Below are 17733 nucleotides of genomic sequence, written 5' to 3'. Positions count from 1 at the left end.
CTAAGAGAAACTCTGCTGTGGGAAGGTCAGAGAGAGACTGGAGAGAAGAGCAGTGTTTAATGAGGACAGATAATATATCTACAACTTTATTGTTCTTCACCCGTAAGCTGTGATTGAATCTGGCACCAGAAAGCAGCTGAGCGGGAAGAGCAATAACCACATTTCCTTATGATGGCTGGTTGAACTATGATCACATTAAGTTTGTCACGCAGAGATCAGTTGTGTAATTTACGTGAACCTTAGTAAGAATTAATGATTGAAGGAATTATAAGACCAGGACATGATGGTTTTATGATCCATTTATTTGACTGAAACCTGATACTGGACCACATGCTTTCACACACTGTTACTAAAATGAATGTGAGCTGTTGATTCAAATGTGTTCAAAATGTCAGTCATCAAAACATTTGTTTTAGGTTGTTTCGTTCCTTTGACTCACTAGGGACTCATCCTTTGGTTCAGTTCTCATTATTAATGTCTTCATCTGTTCATCGGAGGGTTCTAGTTAAAGCTTCTCTGAAGTCATGTGACCACAGCGTCTGTTCCTCCCTCTGATGGAAGATAAAAACCTCTGAGCTCTCACTCCTCTCTGTTCTTTTTGGCTCAGCATCACAGAGCTTCCTGACACCAGGTAAGACCAGTTCAAATGTTGGCGTTAGAGGGAAAACAACTGAATTCAGTCTTTTATATATGTTTCTAAAATGCTAAATTAAAAAAAAAAAAAAAAAGATTTTTTATACAGAGTGGAAACTGAACAATCTTTCGATGTTAAAACTCAAGGCAGTGAGTGGTTTGTCGTTGCCTCTAGATTACTGCCCTGAGCACTGTAATTACTGAATTAAGTTCAGAGAGGTCGCTTCAGCTGGAGGAAGGAAGCCTTGAGTCTTTTCTCTAATTCCTACAATCTTAGAGTAAAGAAGCTGATGAAGTCATTACTACAGAGCTGAAAAGAGACCTGGGATTGTTCTTGTTTTCTTCTATTAACAGTGAATAATATGCTGTTCTACTATTGTGCAGAGCTTTTTTATAAGTTCGTAAACTATTTAATCTACTATGTGATTTCCAATTTAGTCGTGAGAAACTCAGGTCACTTTCACACCAGAGCTGTTTGATCCACTTTATACGGACCAGAGTTCGTTTCCTTGGATGGTCTGCTTCATTTGGGCAGGTGTGAGAGCTCCACTGTGTTCTGGTGGAGTTTGTAGGCAACATGAATCTTCACAGGAATAAACACAGGACCAAATGCAGAAAGCCACACAGTATGTAGTGTGTCTTCTCTTTTATCCGTGCAGCGAAGCTGCTGCAACCCATTGTGTTTCTACATTTTCTTCTTCTTCTTCTTCTTCTTCTTCTTCTTCTTCTTCTTCTTCCGTCTTCTGCCATTGGAGTCTACGGCAGCCCATAGAACCGTATGGTAAAAAGTTGTGAAAATTTGCACATTGATTAAGGACAGTAGAATCTTTAATTTGCCTGAGTTACATGTTGCCAATAAGTACGCTTTAGCGCCACCAATGGGTCAAAGTTGGAAGTACATTTGCTTATGTAACTTTTGAACCGTACGCCCGAAATTTACAAACAAGGAATCCTTGTGATCCTTGGATGATGCTGAGTTCAGCCGTCCCTATGACGTCTAAATGTGTCATGATAGATTTTCAGCCATCTTGGATTTTGTCAAAAACCTTTAAAAAGTTTCACGGGTCGCAAATTTTGTCTGATTCTCACCAAAATCTGCACAGACTATCTTCAGACTGAGCCGCACAAAAGTTACTTAGTGGCACTTTCATTGTCCAATCCGTTTGCCTGCAACAGCCAATCAAAATTGACGGTGGAGGCGCCAACCAGGAAGTCAACTTGTATTTCCGGCAATCCTTCGCCGATTGGCTCGGAACTTCCCGTCTAGCCTTATGGTCGATTGGCCGATGTGCTTGGACCCCCTCATTGGTGCATGCAGCTACATTTCTATATGTTTTCGTAGTATACAGTAAAACAAAACAAAACAAACAATAACACGACAGCATCATCAAACATAAATAGATTGGAAATGCCAATATAGTGGATTACTACACTGCTTGGATAAAATGGTAGAATAACAGCAAGAAAAGAAATAAAAAAGAAAAGTGCAGACCTGAACTGGACATTTATAGGACAACAGCAGCAGCTAACGAAACTGGAGCTTAGAGTCTGACACCAGATAGATCCATAACATATGGCAGAGAGAAGAAGCTGCTTACAGTCAGTATTATCACAGAGCTGGAATCATTTGTACTGTAACACTAACCTCTCTGAAATCCTTCAGATATTTTAACACAGGTTCCCATACTTTATCAAAAATTGCCCGCCTGCCTAAGTTTCTCCTTTCATAGGGTCTCACTAAGCTCCCTCATCCACATTTCAATTAAAGGTACATTATCTGACTAACAGTGTCTCAGGATAAGTCCAAAATGGCGCCAAAACGTACACTGTAAAAAAGAAAAAGTTGAGAAAACATAAAAATTCAAGGCAACATGATGCAAGAGATTTTTAAGTTTTCTCAACTTTTGCCTGCTGTTGTTGCCTTAACTAAGATTTTTAAGTTTTGCCAAGAGTTCTTCTAACTTGGATCTTCTTGTCCACCTTATTAGGATAATACTGCGAGACTGCCATGTATTTCTACCTTCACCAAATACATTTTTTTTTTTTTTTAGATATTCTTGTTGAATAAACTTAGAATTATTCCTTCAATGGTGTATATCCCTGCATTCTTCAAACATATTCTTGTTGATTAAACATATATTTTACCTTTATAGATCAAGCAAAAATGATGTTTCTGTAATTTTTTGTTTATTTTTTATGCCTTTATTTTGTTAATAAGAGAGACTACAGAATAATTTATCTGAAATCTTTATTGATATTAACAGTAAACAGACAGGATAGCCATCTTAAAGACCATATTTGTAAAAAAAAAATAAAATAAAATAAAAAATTGCAGAGGAATAGAAATACCTGCCAGAACAACACTGTCAACTTCTGCATCCAAATGTATCATGTTCCATTGGTTACAGTATGAATTCCACTAATGGAAATTCAGTATTAATAGGCCTATTATGACTCATTCAACAGCATTTAGACTGAAAGAACAGCATTTGTACACATGGATCTTGAGTATTGAAAATTCAATAAAAAGGTGACTATGCCACAACTATAACAGTTGAAGAAAGTGACGTAGACTACTCCATGGAGGACATAAAAACACACAGGCCAGGTCATCGTTTGATGTTCCAATGTGACTTAGACAATTACGCTATTAGGCTAATTGAAACACAACATGTCAGGGCTGCCAAGTTTCAGAAAATGACAAGATCTGCCAGATCTGCTCATACTGGTCACCTTTTTAAAAAATGTACATAATAAGCCTAATTACTCTCAAGTATTTTTGTGTAGTATTAAGTTGATTATGTCAATGGGTATTCCCATGAGTACAGAATAATTCTTACCTTATTCTTCACTGATGCCAATCACCAACTTTTCTCCTACCTATTAAATACTGTATTACAGTGGTTCTCAAAGTGGACACCGGGGACTCTGTGGGTTCCTTTAGGGGGGTCTAAATTGAACCTCACAAGGTCTGCAACTCTGACACACACACACATTGAGACTAAGGTTAGAGTCTCCTTTTCAAGTGTGAACTGGGCAAGAGAAGAGGCAAATAAATAGTACATATTAACTAGTAAACTCAAGGAGAAACAGCGAATCAACAGTGAACAAAATTGGTACCTAGCGTCCTTCTTCTAGCAAGAAGGAGAACGTTGAGTGGGTTTTAAATGTCAGTGCTGTTGTGTGTGAAAGATCAGAGACGCCAAGACCCGCCTTACGCTGCTTCTGATTGCTTTGTAATGCATGGTGCCTTCCGTGGTTGGTTAGATTTAGACACAAAGGACTGATGGATTGGTGTGGGGTTGGGGTTAATAAAAGTTTATTATAATGAAAAAAATAAATACAGACTATTGAATGGGGATAGCATATCGTCATATTTTACAGGACCACAACAAAAAAATCGATTAACCGCTGAAATATTCGGTAGAATACCCCATTTCAAAAAGAATTGATAGCTGCAGCCCTAGGTGGCATCTTCTTGGGAGGGACTTCAATTTCAGTCCCAGGGACCCCCTCCAACACAGGCCTGTCTCTTTCCAATTGTTAGACTTTGTCCTCTGCTGGGGGGAGGTCAGCTGGTGGTTCCACTGTTATAAGTACAGGTAATGTAGCAGACACCTTCTGGGTACAATGTACACTTGAACATATATTTGTCGGAGCACTTACCAGGAGGTTCTTGTATTTGGTCTTGGCAGCTATATATGTGTGTGTGTGTGTGTGTAAAGAGGAAACATGTTTTTCTTTGTGGTAATCTTATGATCAGTCAGCATTCATTCACACACACACACATGCAAGCAATCACTTGGATACATATGGTGAATAAAATGGGCCATGAGGGGCAAACAGTTTCATTTACATAATTTCACACACATCTGCCGTCAGTTTCACTTGTAGTTTCAGCTGTTTCACAATCAGAGTGCAACTACGTTTTCGGAGATGTTAATTAACTATTTGGATTGTAATTGTGATGTTTCAGCAGAGTAGTGAGTGCGTGTTTGTGGAATACTTTGCCACTTTTTCTCTCTTTGTTTTGTGGCAGTGGCAGTTTTTTCTTTCTTTTTAATTTGATCCTTTACCTCTTCATAGTCCTCCATAAGTATGTCCTGCTCTGATGGGGAGACAAACGCTGCTCGAGTTGCCATGGTGAATTAGTGAATCTTTGAGCGATTGTGGGGTCTACTTGAGGAGCTGTGCGCGTGGCCTGATCCAAGATTAGTAGTTTCACCTGGCTTGATGAATCCGTGTCCGTGATTCTTTCCTGAACTGCTGATTGACCGGTGGGCAGAGCCTTTTATGTGATTCAGATAGATCCCGAAAGTTACCCTGACCTGAAGCAGGTTAGCTGTTCAGAGTAAGTTACCATGGTAACGTAGCTCCATGAGAATGAATCCAGCTTCATGAAACCAGAAATCCAGAGTTAACCCTGAAGATACCTCCATAAGTCTGTGATCCTGCTCCATGATACAGACCTCAGAACTCCCTCAGGATAAACAAGGTTGCATCAACAACAAAAATGACCATCCCAATATTGGAGAAGTGATCTGGGCTTCAAAGACTATTGTTCATCTATTCTTTGTAGTCCAGATCAGTTCTCCAATTTATCAGCGTTGTTGTTGATACAATCTTGTTTATCCTGATGGAGCCCTGCCGAGTTAATAAAATAAATTAATTAATAAATAAAACACCAACCCAACACAGTAAGTTTTACAATATATAAACGAGAGTGAGCTCTTACATTCTTCTTAAATTGTTTGGTCTTGTTCAGAGCTGGTGAACCCCTGAGGAGACATTTCTGTCCAGATACAGTGGCATTAGCTTTAAGATGATATGGGTAGAAATGTCCAGCAGACAGTACAGCGTTACAGAATCAAAACAAATGCGCTTTTCACAAAGCACTTGATCGCTAAGTAATCTAGCAAAGCGCCAGCTACATCTGCTGCTGGTTTTAGCTACCTAGATAGATAGATAGTTTTAGCTCCACGATAGTCGAAGGAAAAGACTTACCACTGCTGGAAGGAGTCGTCAATAAGCATATTTGTTAAATATTTAGTTTCTCCAAGTAACATTTGTATTTAACATTTAGATTTAGATTTAATATTTAGATGTAGTGTTTAGATTTAGATTCAACATTTACTAAATGTGATAAAAACGTGACTTTGAAAAATCCGCTGCCCAGCTGGGATAAATAGATGAACAAATAGATAGATAAATAAATACGCTAAAACAAGACAAACAAAATTGTCTGACAAAACAAAACAATTAATAATATCAATTGATTAACTAATTTAACTAAATATTCTAATTTGGGTGCTCTCTAATAACCTGAATTATTTGTTTCAGTTTCAAATTTCAGCTTCTTAGATCCAGTATAACAATTTTCAATAAACCAAAGATTTTAAAAAACATGTATCCTACACAGCAGCCATGTGTTTATAGTTCCAGGAGAAGTTCAATGTCCAAGAAAAAGTCAAGATGAGTGCAGGTCCAGTGTTCTAGGGATGGAGAAAATGTAAGTCTGGGAATTGAGGGTAGGGGGAATTGTGTCAGAGGGCTGAGTGTGAGGATGTTCCAGGTGTTGGGCCTACCACACCAGACAGTGTAGCAGGATCTGTCCAGTGACCACAGAATATCTAGGGTTCACTTCACTCTAGATCAAGTGCGTGGCTCGCCATCGCTTCACTTCACTTCACTGGAACAGGCAAAATCCAAAAAAACAAAAACTGAACAGTCAACAGACAGGATCAGAGAAATATCATCAGTTATTTAAGCAATATTACCTTTGACGGTGTGCTTAAATGTCAAAGCACACCGAAGCACACCGTCGAAGGTAATATTGTGATCATACAACAATTACCAACAAAATAAAGCATATAATTAAATGTATATCTTCATGTTGATGGACATTTTGCTCTCAAAATTTTAATTTTTTTTTTGTGTGCTTCCCGTTTCCATGGAAATAAATGGGGTCTGACTAATAACTGGAACACAATCAGTCATGTCAGTAGACTCCTATGTGTAATGGAACCTAGTTCACCACTACAGCAAACAATCAGAGCCTTCGTATTATTCTCATCGTCCTCCAACCATTCATCGAAACTGAGACCACCAAATAAATCAAAATTAACAACAAACCGATCCATTTTGTAGCATATTTTTCAGCCGTTTCCTGCTCCAGCTTTAACAGTTACAGTGTTTCCATGGAGATGGAAACAATGTTGCAATATTTTTAGTGATGAGTCAGCCGTGCTGTAATTCTGATTTTGAGCACATTCTAAATGTCTTATTGACCAATCAGACTACTTGGTCTGAACTACTTGTTGTATAATTCAAGTTGTTATTCACAGTTACCATGGCACAAAACAACATGCAATACAGCACATCAAGCAGTACTGCTTTTTGTAAAGAACTGTTTTAACGTCTACATTCGGTACAATACATTTACGAAACAATCCAATTGCAAAATAAAACAAAATAATTCATTAAAACCAATTATCATGCTCACCGATCTATGTGTTCGGCGGGGCACAGGCCCAAAACGGCTCTGGTACCCAGTACAGTAACAGGGGTTCTACACAAAAAGTAAACTAATAAACAAATGTACTTTCGGTGACATTACAAGTGAAGACATCGTTTGTGGATTGTGCCTTTTCCTTGCTTCTGAAAGTAGTAATAGATGAGGGGGAAGTTGTCCACACACAGACACACCGATGACAGTTGGGAGCAACAGCCAAGCGCTAGCAGACGAGCTGATGGTAGTTGAGAGCTAACAGCAGTAACGGCTAAAAACAACAGCCGTTAGCACATCTACCATATCGTTAACTTAATTTCTGTTGCTTTTCTTTTCTAATTTATTTATGTAGCCCAATATATTAAAGGGGTTAGTTCTTGTTTGTTAGTGCTGGCTAATTATTGTTTTATATAGTGTTTATATCTAACCTGTTATCTCCAATAAAACTGCTATCAGTATCACAAGTAGTTGTACTCTGACCTACTCTAAAATGAGAATGTGAAACTATAAAAGAAATGTTATATAAGAGCAGTGAGTTTTCATTAATATTTATTTAACTTTTATTTCACCAGATAAATCCCGTTGAGATTATAATCTTGTTTTTCAAGGGTGACCTGGCCAAAAGGCAGCAGTGCACGTTGTCAAGAAACATTCATGAGTTATATAAGGTTTAACAACTACAGCAACAGTGAAATGAAATGAATAAGACTAAAGCTTATTCTCTATCAGACCTAACCCTGACTCTGTTTAAAAGCCTCTGACTCTGTTTGGACTCAGTGAAAGGTTGTAAACATTCACTCGAGTTCAGTAAGAAGCAGGAAGGATCCTGTTAGAGTTTCACTGAAATCATGTGACCACAGAGAGTCCGTCCCCTTCACTGATGGAGAATATAAAAGCTCTGAGCTCTGACTCCTCTCTTTTTTTTGCAGTCAACTTCAGATCTCCATCACTTCATCACTTCATCATCACCATGTCATCACAGTGAGTCACTTACACAATTGTTTTAATGTTACACAGTATTTTGTACTGTTAAGTATTTTTTTATTTGTTCACTCTTATTGGTTTCCTTCTTTAAGAAGTCTCACCTCTGCTTTCTTAGGCTGTAATATATGTGATGTTTTGGGAGTGAGTTGTAATATGGTAATGATTTATTCTCTCCTAACACCTTGGGAGAAAAATCACATGACTTGACAGGACTATAGATGTCTAAATAGCAAAAAGCATAACATACAACAGAGGATGTTTGTTCTCTTAAAATATGGACACTAAACTAACAAAAGCCCTATTTGCACATTAACAAAAGTTAAAAAGGGACAGTTTTGAAATAAGTACATTATGATTTAATGAATCGAAAGCTTTTTTCAAGTCCAGGAAGACAGCTCCTACATAACCACCCTGATCCAATGAACCTCTGATGTTCTCATAAAAGTAGCAAATTGCTGTTTCGGTTGAGTGGTGTTTACAAAATCCGTACTTCACTGGATGTAGTGGGTTATGCCGACTATCAAGATGGTCTGTTAGTTGCAATGGAATCCACTTCTCAGCTACTTTTGAGATGACTGGCAAGATACTTATCGGCTGATAATTCTCTTATTTTGGTGTTGTCACCAGCCTTTAGGACTGGAGTGACCTTGGCAATCTTCCAGGTGGGTGGCACCTTACCCTGTTTTATAGACAGGTCTATTAAAGGGCCATTTTATGATGTTTTATGAAGTTATTATCGAAACCAAAGACATCTCTAGCTTTAGAGCTTTTCAGAGATGAGATGATTTTCAAGACCTTGAGAACAGTTATTTCTCTTAAACTAAACATTGGCTTGCTGACAGCCACAGGGTTATGTGAGTGCTTGGACATTTAAAGTTCATGGTCAAATCCTCAATTGAGTGTATAAAAAAATAGTTGAAACTACTGACAATGGTCATTTGTCAGAGTACTATTCACCTGGAGTTGCATGTCTTTGGGTGTTATGACCTCCTTTTTTCTTCCTGTTAACTTATTTAATTGTTCCCATATCAATTTCCCATTGCCATTTGCCCAATTAATCAGTTTGATGAAAAAAAAATGCTTTAGCTTTATAGATTTGTTTTACTACTTTATTTCTAAGTGATGTAAAAAATTGTCGGTCACAGGTAAGCCCTGTTTTTAGAGATTTTTTTAGTGCGTTAACTCTTTCTTTCATTCATACATTATCCTTTATTCAAGGTAGCGTCTTTTTACGCCTGCTAAATTCAACTTTCTTTGTGAAGCTACCCAGGACTTCCATAACACATTTGGAAAAGGTGCTAGAGCTGTCCTCAATTTCATTATTGGTTAATTTATTAGACCAAGCATATTCTTTGAGAGCATTCTTCAGATTTTGTTGTTAATTTTTCGGTATTATATGATGACTGCTAGCCCTAATGGGGCTGGAGAAACATTTCCAGTTGATTTTCCTTGAGCATAGGATGAAGTTATGATCAGAGAGCCCAGACAGGAGATTATAGGTTTTACTGATCCTATCAGGTTTATTTGTGAATATTAAATCAATTGTTGTTTTAGATTTAGTAGTTATTCTTCTTGTTGGATCTTGAATAACTTGAGTGAAGCTGTGATTATCTGTTAATGGCTTCAGTTTTTTTCTGTCAGATTTGTTGTCCCAATTAATGTTAAAGTCACGTAAAAGAATAGTTTCCTTTTTGAAATCACTATATTTTAAAATGGTCCTGTTCCCCTGTCTCTTCTAAACACATTGTATCCTGATATGTTGATGGCATCTGTTGGTGTTGAATGAGTGACTTTCAGATATGCCCAATATATCAATGTTGGAGTCAATTAATAAGTGTTCAACTTGTTCAGTTTTGCCTACTATACTACCAATATTAATATGACCAAGTAGATGTCCCTTTGGCTTAGATCTTACATCCCAAATGATCTTGGCATTATTAAGAGTGTTAAAAAAGTGCATTTTGTGATGTTTCTTTATCGCCGGATTTAGAGATTTCAGTTTGGCTGTTGAAGTGGAGCGTTTATCCCTAATTAATATTGTAGTAGGTGAGGGTGGGATTGAGTTACACTCACGGATAGTTGGAACTACTTCTCTCGGTGAGACTGCCACGGTGGGTTGCGGTTCACGTGCAAGAACATGCCGTAGTGGCTGTAGTGGTACCAGGGGCCTGCAGGGGGAACTATCGAACATAGTGAAATATTTCATGAAATTCAATCCCTGGGAAGAAATGTTTCCAAATGTGTGAATAAAAATGGCTTTAAAACAGTCCCTAGAAAACTAGCCTCACGATCCATACCCTAAAATCAAGAGGAAATCTGTAATTTAGTTTTAATTGGTGACCACAATCACGTCAAATTTTCTTCTCAAAACACTTGTAAGACTTGAACAATTAAAAGTTATCAAAAGCTTGAGGTTTTGTAAAGCCCCACAGGTATCATGTAATCATGATCATCAAATAAGTCCCATCCTGAACAGTTTGACATTGCAATATAACAACAGTACAACCACCCCACAGGCAGTCAGACATCTTCAAAAACCTGCCCATCCTGGCCATTTTAGGACATTGAAACATTCTACCACCCTTTCAATTACAGTTTGTCAACAAAGAGTGAACTACTAAATTAGTGAATGACTTATTTAGTAGTTGATGGGTCGTTGGTTTCATTGTGTGTGTGTCCCACCATTCAATGCCATGCTAACAATGTTTCACCTGTAGCTGATTGAATTAGTGGGAAAAGTGTGACATCTCACTTTTCCCACTAATTCAATCAGCTACAATTTTTTGGTGCATTAACAGTGAGTCTGGCAACAGACAAGGAAGCAGCAACATGGAAATGGCTGGAGCAGCGTTAATACAAAGCAAAACAGAAAAAACTTTATGATCATATCATCAGATCTGTATGTCTTGTAAAGTAAAAAAGTGTTTTATTTGCCATTATACATTTTATTGCACAACAAAATGGCATAGTCGGATGGAAGGTTAGTCCTGAGCCTCAGAAACTTCCACCTGGCTACAATCCCCTACATGTTTGCATTGTAAATGATAATTGATATAGGGTGGCACAGTGGTGTGGTGGTGAGCACTGACACTGACTCTGGCCTCTCTTGGAGTTTGCATGTTCTCTCTGTCTCTCTGTGGGTTTTCTAAGGGTACTCCAGTTTCCTCTCACCCTCCAAAGACATGCTGGTTAGGTTCATTGGTGATTCTGAATTGTTGTAGAAGATGAGATGTTCATTCATGTGTTTGTTCCATTTTAACATAAACAAATACGTTAATAAGTTAAGTGCAGAACTGTCAACTGATCAGGTGGCAGTGAAGGCTGTCAATCAGAACTGGCAAACCCAAACACATAGTGAGAGTGAAGCTTTGCAAGCTTGGCAACAATTAGCAGAGGCCTCTGTCCATGAGATCTTCAGCTCTCACCTCCAGAAGAACTTCACGTGCATCCCAGGGTGAGTTGGAGACATGGAATCAGAGTGGGGCATGTTCCTTCGAACCTGCTGGGAAGCTGTCAAGCTGAAGAAGGCCCTTTGGGCTTGGCTGGCCCTTGGGACAGGGAGGAATTCGAAGAGGCTATGGAGGATAACATTCATTTTTGTCTTGATGAGGATCTGGCAAACCATATGGCGACTGAGGAAAGGAGAGGGCATAGCCCATCTATGTTTATAATTGTAGGAGGACTGTGGGTGGTTTCAGGATCTTGTGAGTCCTGCCACCATGTCTCCAAAGAATGAGGCAGAGTCTTGGATGAAGACTTGGATGAATTTGCCCATATTCTTGGCAGAGGTCGCTGAGTTAGTAAAGGAGACAGCATTTTCCCTGAGATGCTGAATGCTCTTTGTCAAAAGCATTTCTACGTGTGTGTCTATATTGTTACAGAATTCACTAGGTGGAAACTGGCCAGCTGTGTTGAGGTTTACTCTGCTCTTCATGCTCATTAAGATGTGTGCTGAGATATGTTTGGCAGGAAATACCTGCCTATTTTGACCATTTTCAGAGATATTAGTCATATTGAGAGTCGCATTGCTGCGGATATGTTCACACTGGGTCTCTTATGAAATGTAAATGTTGGTGAAGTGTTGTTATATTATATTTCCTGTTTAATACAGAAGTGGTAACATTTAAGCTCTTGGATGCTGTGAGGTTAAGCTCACATAAAAGGACAGACCCACTATTTCCAGAACCATCAGCTCCATGCTTCTGACACTGGTCTCCATGGATAGGTCAGACTTCAATAACATTGTGTCTGATTCAATTCAATTCAATTCAGTTTTATTTATATAGCGCCAATAACAATACAAATTGTCTCAAGACGCTTCACTAAAACCAGCCTGAAACCTCCAGAGCAGCCTGAAGAGAACCAGCTCATAACCAGAGAAGATAAAGAGAAAAGAGGAACAGGAGAAACAAGATAAACTAACTTCTGTCATATCGATAAACTAAAATGGCTTGTAAATTAGAAAACACTTTCATAGCAATGATGACATCATTCTGAACTCCTCTATCAACCCCTGGACCAGACCTGGACCAGACCTGGACCCAGAGTTCCTAGAAACACCACTGAGCTCACATGTTCTCCAAAGGTTCTAGTGAAATAGAACCAGGTCCACTCTCCATCTGGACATTAGGATCAAACTAAAGAACCCGAAGTGTTCCTCCACGTTGGGTTTTTACCTCTTAAAGTGAATCTGGCTCCAAAATGCTACTGATTCACTACAGGAGGCAACGTACACACATTTCAACCTTTGGACATTTTATTTCTCCTGGACATCATCCATAGAACACACTATTAACTGTATTATTGCAAAATGTCTGTGGAGGTTCTCAGTCATCCAGGTCATGGATTATCCAAAAAGCGTTGAATAATGTCAGCTGGACTTGTAGAATTTCTTGAAGACGTTTCGCCACTCATCCGAGTTGCTTCTTCAGTTCTGATAAACTAGTGGGAAATTGAGGTTTAAATAGGAATAAACTCTGTCCTGTCCTCTCTGGCCAGGACTTTGACGTTGGTATCCTCAAAGGAGTGTCCTTTGTCCTTCAGGTGGAGGTGGACTGCTTAGTTGTTTCCTGATGAGCTGGCTCCCTGTGTTGGGCCATGCGCTTGTGAATGGGTTGTTTTGTTTCCCCAATGTACAAGTCTGTACATTCCTCACTACACTGAACAGCGTACACTACATTACTCTGTTTCTGTCTAGGTGTTTTGTCTTTGGGGTGGACCAGTTTCTGTCTTAGTGTGTTTCCAGGTTTGAAATAAACTGGGATGCGGTGTTTACCAAAAATTCTCCTCAGTTTCTCTGATACACCAGCTATGTAGGGGATGGTGATGTTCTTCCTTCTGCTGTGCTCCTATTTCCTATTTAAACCTCAATTTCCCACTAGTTTATCAGAACTGAAGAAGCTACTCGGATGAAACGTCTTCAAGAAATTCTACAAGTCCAGCTGACCTTATTCAACGTATTTTTTTTGGAGTATTTTTGCAAAGATCTTGTTCACTACAAGATGGCTGTAGACCATGGAATTGAGGCACAGAGCTGAGATTCAGTAAAGTCATCATGTGGCGCATATGTTCAAAAATACCAAACATATCATAAAAACAACATCAATTGCATTTGATCAATTGTTTTTGTGTGTTTCAAGCATTTTCTCAGTTTTCTCTGTTGGCTGAAGGTACGTGGTTAGCTCTAGCTATGTGATGCTTGGAACCAATAGAAATAGTAGCTTCTCTAGTTTTAAATGACATCCAGCATGGAGGAGTAGAGGAGAGACGATTGTGGAGCATATTTAGGGAGCTCTTATTTGATGAAAACATTCCAAAAAACAATAACTAACCTTTTTCATTTGTTGGACATTTGTTTGTTTGTGTGTTGTTGTTGTTGTTTTTTATGGGTTTTAAACTCAATCTTTTAAAAAGACCACCTCAGTACCACACAACATATCGTATTGTATAACCTACTTGTTGGATGAAACTGTTTAGGAGTGGTGTGTGTCATTAAGACTTTGTTTTGTCTTGGAACAATGCAGGTTTTCAGGTCATTTTTCTTGAAGTGTTAGGTTCCTCACACACATAAACTAGTCAAAAGTAAAACAAAAGACAATGAAAATAAATGATGTGCACTAAATTTCAATGTTTAAAATCTCCACTTTTTCTACAGGAACACAAACATCTCATCAAAGTATCAGGACATCATCTCCAGAAGTATTCTGATCTCCTCAGGATCTCCTTCTGTCTACCAGCTGAAACCAAAGAAAGAGAAGATTGGATCTCTGACTAGAATGACTGTTGGAGAAAGAAACATGAACAAGACCAATAGAACCATCTTACTGGTTGGAGAATCAGGATCAGGAAAATCAGTTCTGATCAACTCTCTGGTCAACTACACCATGGGAGTGAAGTTTGAGGATGAAGTCTGGTTTCAGATCATAGAGGAGGAGAAAAGAAAACAAACAGAAAGTCAGACATCAGATGTGATCGTGTACCAGATCTTTGGTTTTGAAGGTGAAACTCTGCCCTACTCTCTGACCATCATCGATACTCCTGGTTATGGAGACACCAGAGGGACTAATCTAGATGTAATTGTCAGTCAAAGATTATTTGACTTGTTTAGATCAGAGGATGGAGTTCATGAAGTTGATGCAGTGGGTCTGGTGATGAAGGCCACTGAGAATCGATTGAATGATCGACTGATGTACGTCTTCAATTCAGTGACGTCTCTGTTTGGAAAAGACCTGGAGAAAAACATCGTAGCTCTCATGACACACTCAGATGGAAGAAAACCTAAAAATGCTCTTGAAGCTCTTGAAGATGCAAAAATTAAATGTGCCAAAAATGAGAAGAATCAACCTGTTTACTTCCTGTTTAATAACTGTCAGCATGAAGACAGAACAGAGGACGAAGAATACCTGGAAAGTGCTACTAAAATATCAGTGAGAGGAATGAGAGCGTTCACAGCTTTTCTGGAGAAAACTGCTCCTCAGAAACTGGAAAAAACTGTGGATGTTCTGAATGAACGTATCAGACTGACAGCCTGCATCAAAAACCTGGGAGAGAGAATCAACCTGACTGAACTGAAATACATTGGGATGAAACAAATTCAAGAAGGGGTGAAGAAGAATGAAAAGTTCCCTTTAAAAGTTGATGAGATCTACAAAGAAAAAGAAGCTATTGATGGTGGGAGAAGGAAGTTTTTGTTTTTGACTAGAGCTGTCTGCTGTACTGTCTGTCAGGAGAACTGTCATTATCCTGGTTGCACAATGGCCTGGAAACCTGAACACTGTGAGGTCATGAAGAAAGGTTACTGTACTGTTTGTACCAATAAGTGTCCTGTATCAGCTCATGTGAAAGATAAGTGGAAATATGTGACCAAGACGAGGAAAGTTCAGAAAACTTCAGCAGAAATGATACAGATGTATGGGAAGAATATGTCAGAAAGCATGAAGAAGTTGAGCTTTGAGGAAAATCTTGAGAAAGAAATGAACAAACTGAGATCAGAGAAGTCCCAGCTCCTCGATGAGGCGTACCAACATGTTGTCAAACTGGAGCAGATCGCCCTGAATGTTGATTCAGTGTCCACTCATGTCCACTTGGACGTCCTGATTGAGAAGATGAAGGAGAGAGGAGACAGTGAGAAGGTCCAGAAACTGGAGGAGATGAGAAACCGAGTGGATGAAGGAACCAGGGCAGCACTGCAGTATGCAATGACTGATCAAACAGGAACAAAATGCAAAAATTAAATCATGGTTATACAACAAATACTTCCGACCAAGCAGTCTGATTGGTCAATAAGACATTTAGACATGTGCTCAAATCCGCATTACAGCACAGTTGACTCATCACTAAAAATGTTGCTCCGCAAAGTCTGTGGCAACATTGTTTCCATCTCCATGGCAACACTGTAACTGCTAGAGCTGGAGCAGGAAACGGCTGAAAAATACACTACAAAATCGTTTGTTGTTAATTTCAGTTTATTTGGTCTCAGTTTTGATGAATGGTTGGAGGACGATGAGAATAACCAAAAAACAAAAAGAAAGATTTGTGCCTATTTCGGATGAAAAACTGAATCAACTGGAATCGTCCAGGAATGAACGGACCTCGGCCAGATTAACGTCTTGGGCAGTCAGATATTTCCAGGACTATCTGAAAATCACCAAGCAGGATGTAGCAACATGAATATATATTTAATCGTAAGCTTTATTTTGTTGGTAATTGCAATATTACTTAAATTAACATCTTTTATCTGTCACCACTCTTTAAACATGAATCAGTTGTTTGATTGTGAGTGTGTTCAGTGTAATATCCAGTTGATATTTTCAATCAGAAACATGGTGGAGGAAGTATTCAGATCATTGACTTCAGTCAAAGTACCAACACCAACATATTAGTAGTGTTATCAGTGGTCAGTAAAATGTAGTTCATGTATAAGCAGTAAAAGTATTCCATGAGGAAAATGTTGTATCAGTGTGATATGATTGGGTCTCCTATTCCTGGCTTGTTGTTGTCATTCTAATCAGTTTGTACAGAGGATATTACTCACACTGAACTCAGACACAGTGGAGAAATCTTCTGCTGAGCTGGAGCTCCATCCAACTATCACACTTGAGTGTTTTTGAAGAGAACAGTCCTGAAATCTAATGTTCTTTGATTTGATTCATACCTTGGATTCTTCATGTGTTCATGCTGGAATGACTAGTTGGAATATTTCACATAACTCAGTGGAAACATTTGGATCATTTTATGTTGTTGTGATTTTTTTTTTTAATTCACTATATTCTGTTCTTCTCATTCAATTGTCTCCTGGTTGAAGCAGTTTTCTGTGAATCTTTAATAAAATATCTGCTTCATCAAATCACTTTGTTCAGAGTGTCTTCACTGGATCCTCAAAAACAAAACAAATTCATCAGAGATAAATCAGGAACATTATGAGAAGACAAATCAATAGGTTGTTAAACTAGAATAAAGACACTGGTGAGCTCACACTAACACTTTGACGAGGACTGCAGAGGTGCAGAGGACACACTGTTAACACCATCAGAACAAGAGTTGCTGAACAACATTTTGTTGTAACTTGTGTGCAATGACGATTAATCACTTAATTTCTTAACCTTCTTAACCTTAACCTTAATCTTAATCTTTTAAGTATTAAACCTGGGTCCAGAGGACAACAGTGGGGACTATCAGTTCATGAGGTCTCAGAGCAGCTGGAAGTGAACGGTCACAAGACTTGGATCAGTAAATAACAATGGGTAAAATCCATCTGGCCTGTTGGGATCAAAGCAGAGGGTTAATCTCTCTCTCTGAAATACAAAGATGACATCCAGAATATTCTGGAACCTCTCAACCACTCACAGATTATGTCTTCATGAATGATATCATACTATGGACGTTTTTCTGTGCCATCAGAGTTTGAATATAAATTGCCAGGTACATGCAGTTTACATAAAAAAAAAAAAATAAAAAAAGAAACTCATAAAATTCAACAATAAAACAATCAACCTAATAATCGAACATTAAAAAAATCAACCTCAAAGATACAACCTCCAACTTTCAACCTCTGAAAAAGCTGGACTTAACTTCCGGATGACCAGGGAGAAGCAATCGACGCCCGTCTC

At 38.6% G+C, this 17733-nt stretch overlaps 1 protein-coding gene across 1 annotated transcript; it reads left to right on the top strand.

Annotated features, from left to right (window-relative positions):
* The first annotated feature begins 591 nt into the window (after positions 1-591).
* LOC124996271 lies at positions 592-16970 on the top strand. The gene is made up of 3 exons (XM_047569106.1): positions 592-631; positions 8071-8122; positions 14280-16970. Exons 2-3 carry the CDS (start codon positions 8112-8114, stop codon positions 15856-15858), a joined length of 1590 nt encoding a protein of 529 aa, XP_047425062.1. The 5' UTR covers positions 592-631; positions 8071-8111; the 3' UTR covers positions 15859-16970.
* The last annotated feature ends 763 nt before the right edge of the window (positions 16971-17733 follow it).

This window comes from Mugil cephalus, chromosome 19, assembly GCF_022458985.1.
Source record: "Mugil cephalus isolate CIBA_MC_2020 chromosome 19, CIBA_Mcephalus_1.1, whole genome shotgun sequence".
Taxonomy (NCBI): domain Eukaryota; kingdom Metazoa; phylum Chordata; class Actinopteri; order Mugiliformes; family Mugilidae; genus Mugil; species Mugil cephalus.
The sequence above is the reverse complement of the archived record's forward strand: the minus strand, read 5'-3'. Positions and strand labels throughout refer to the sequence as shown.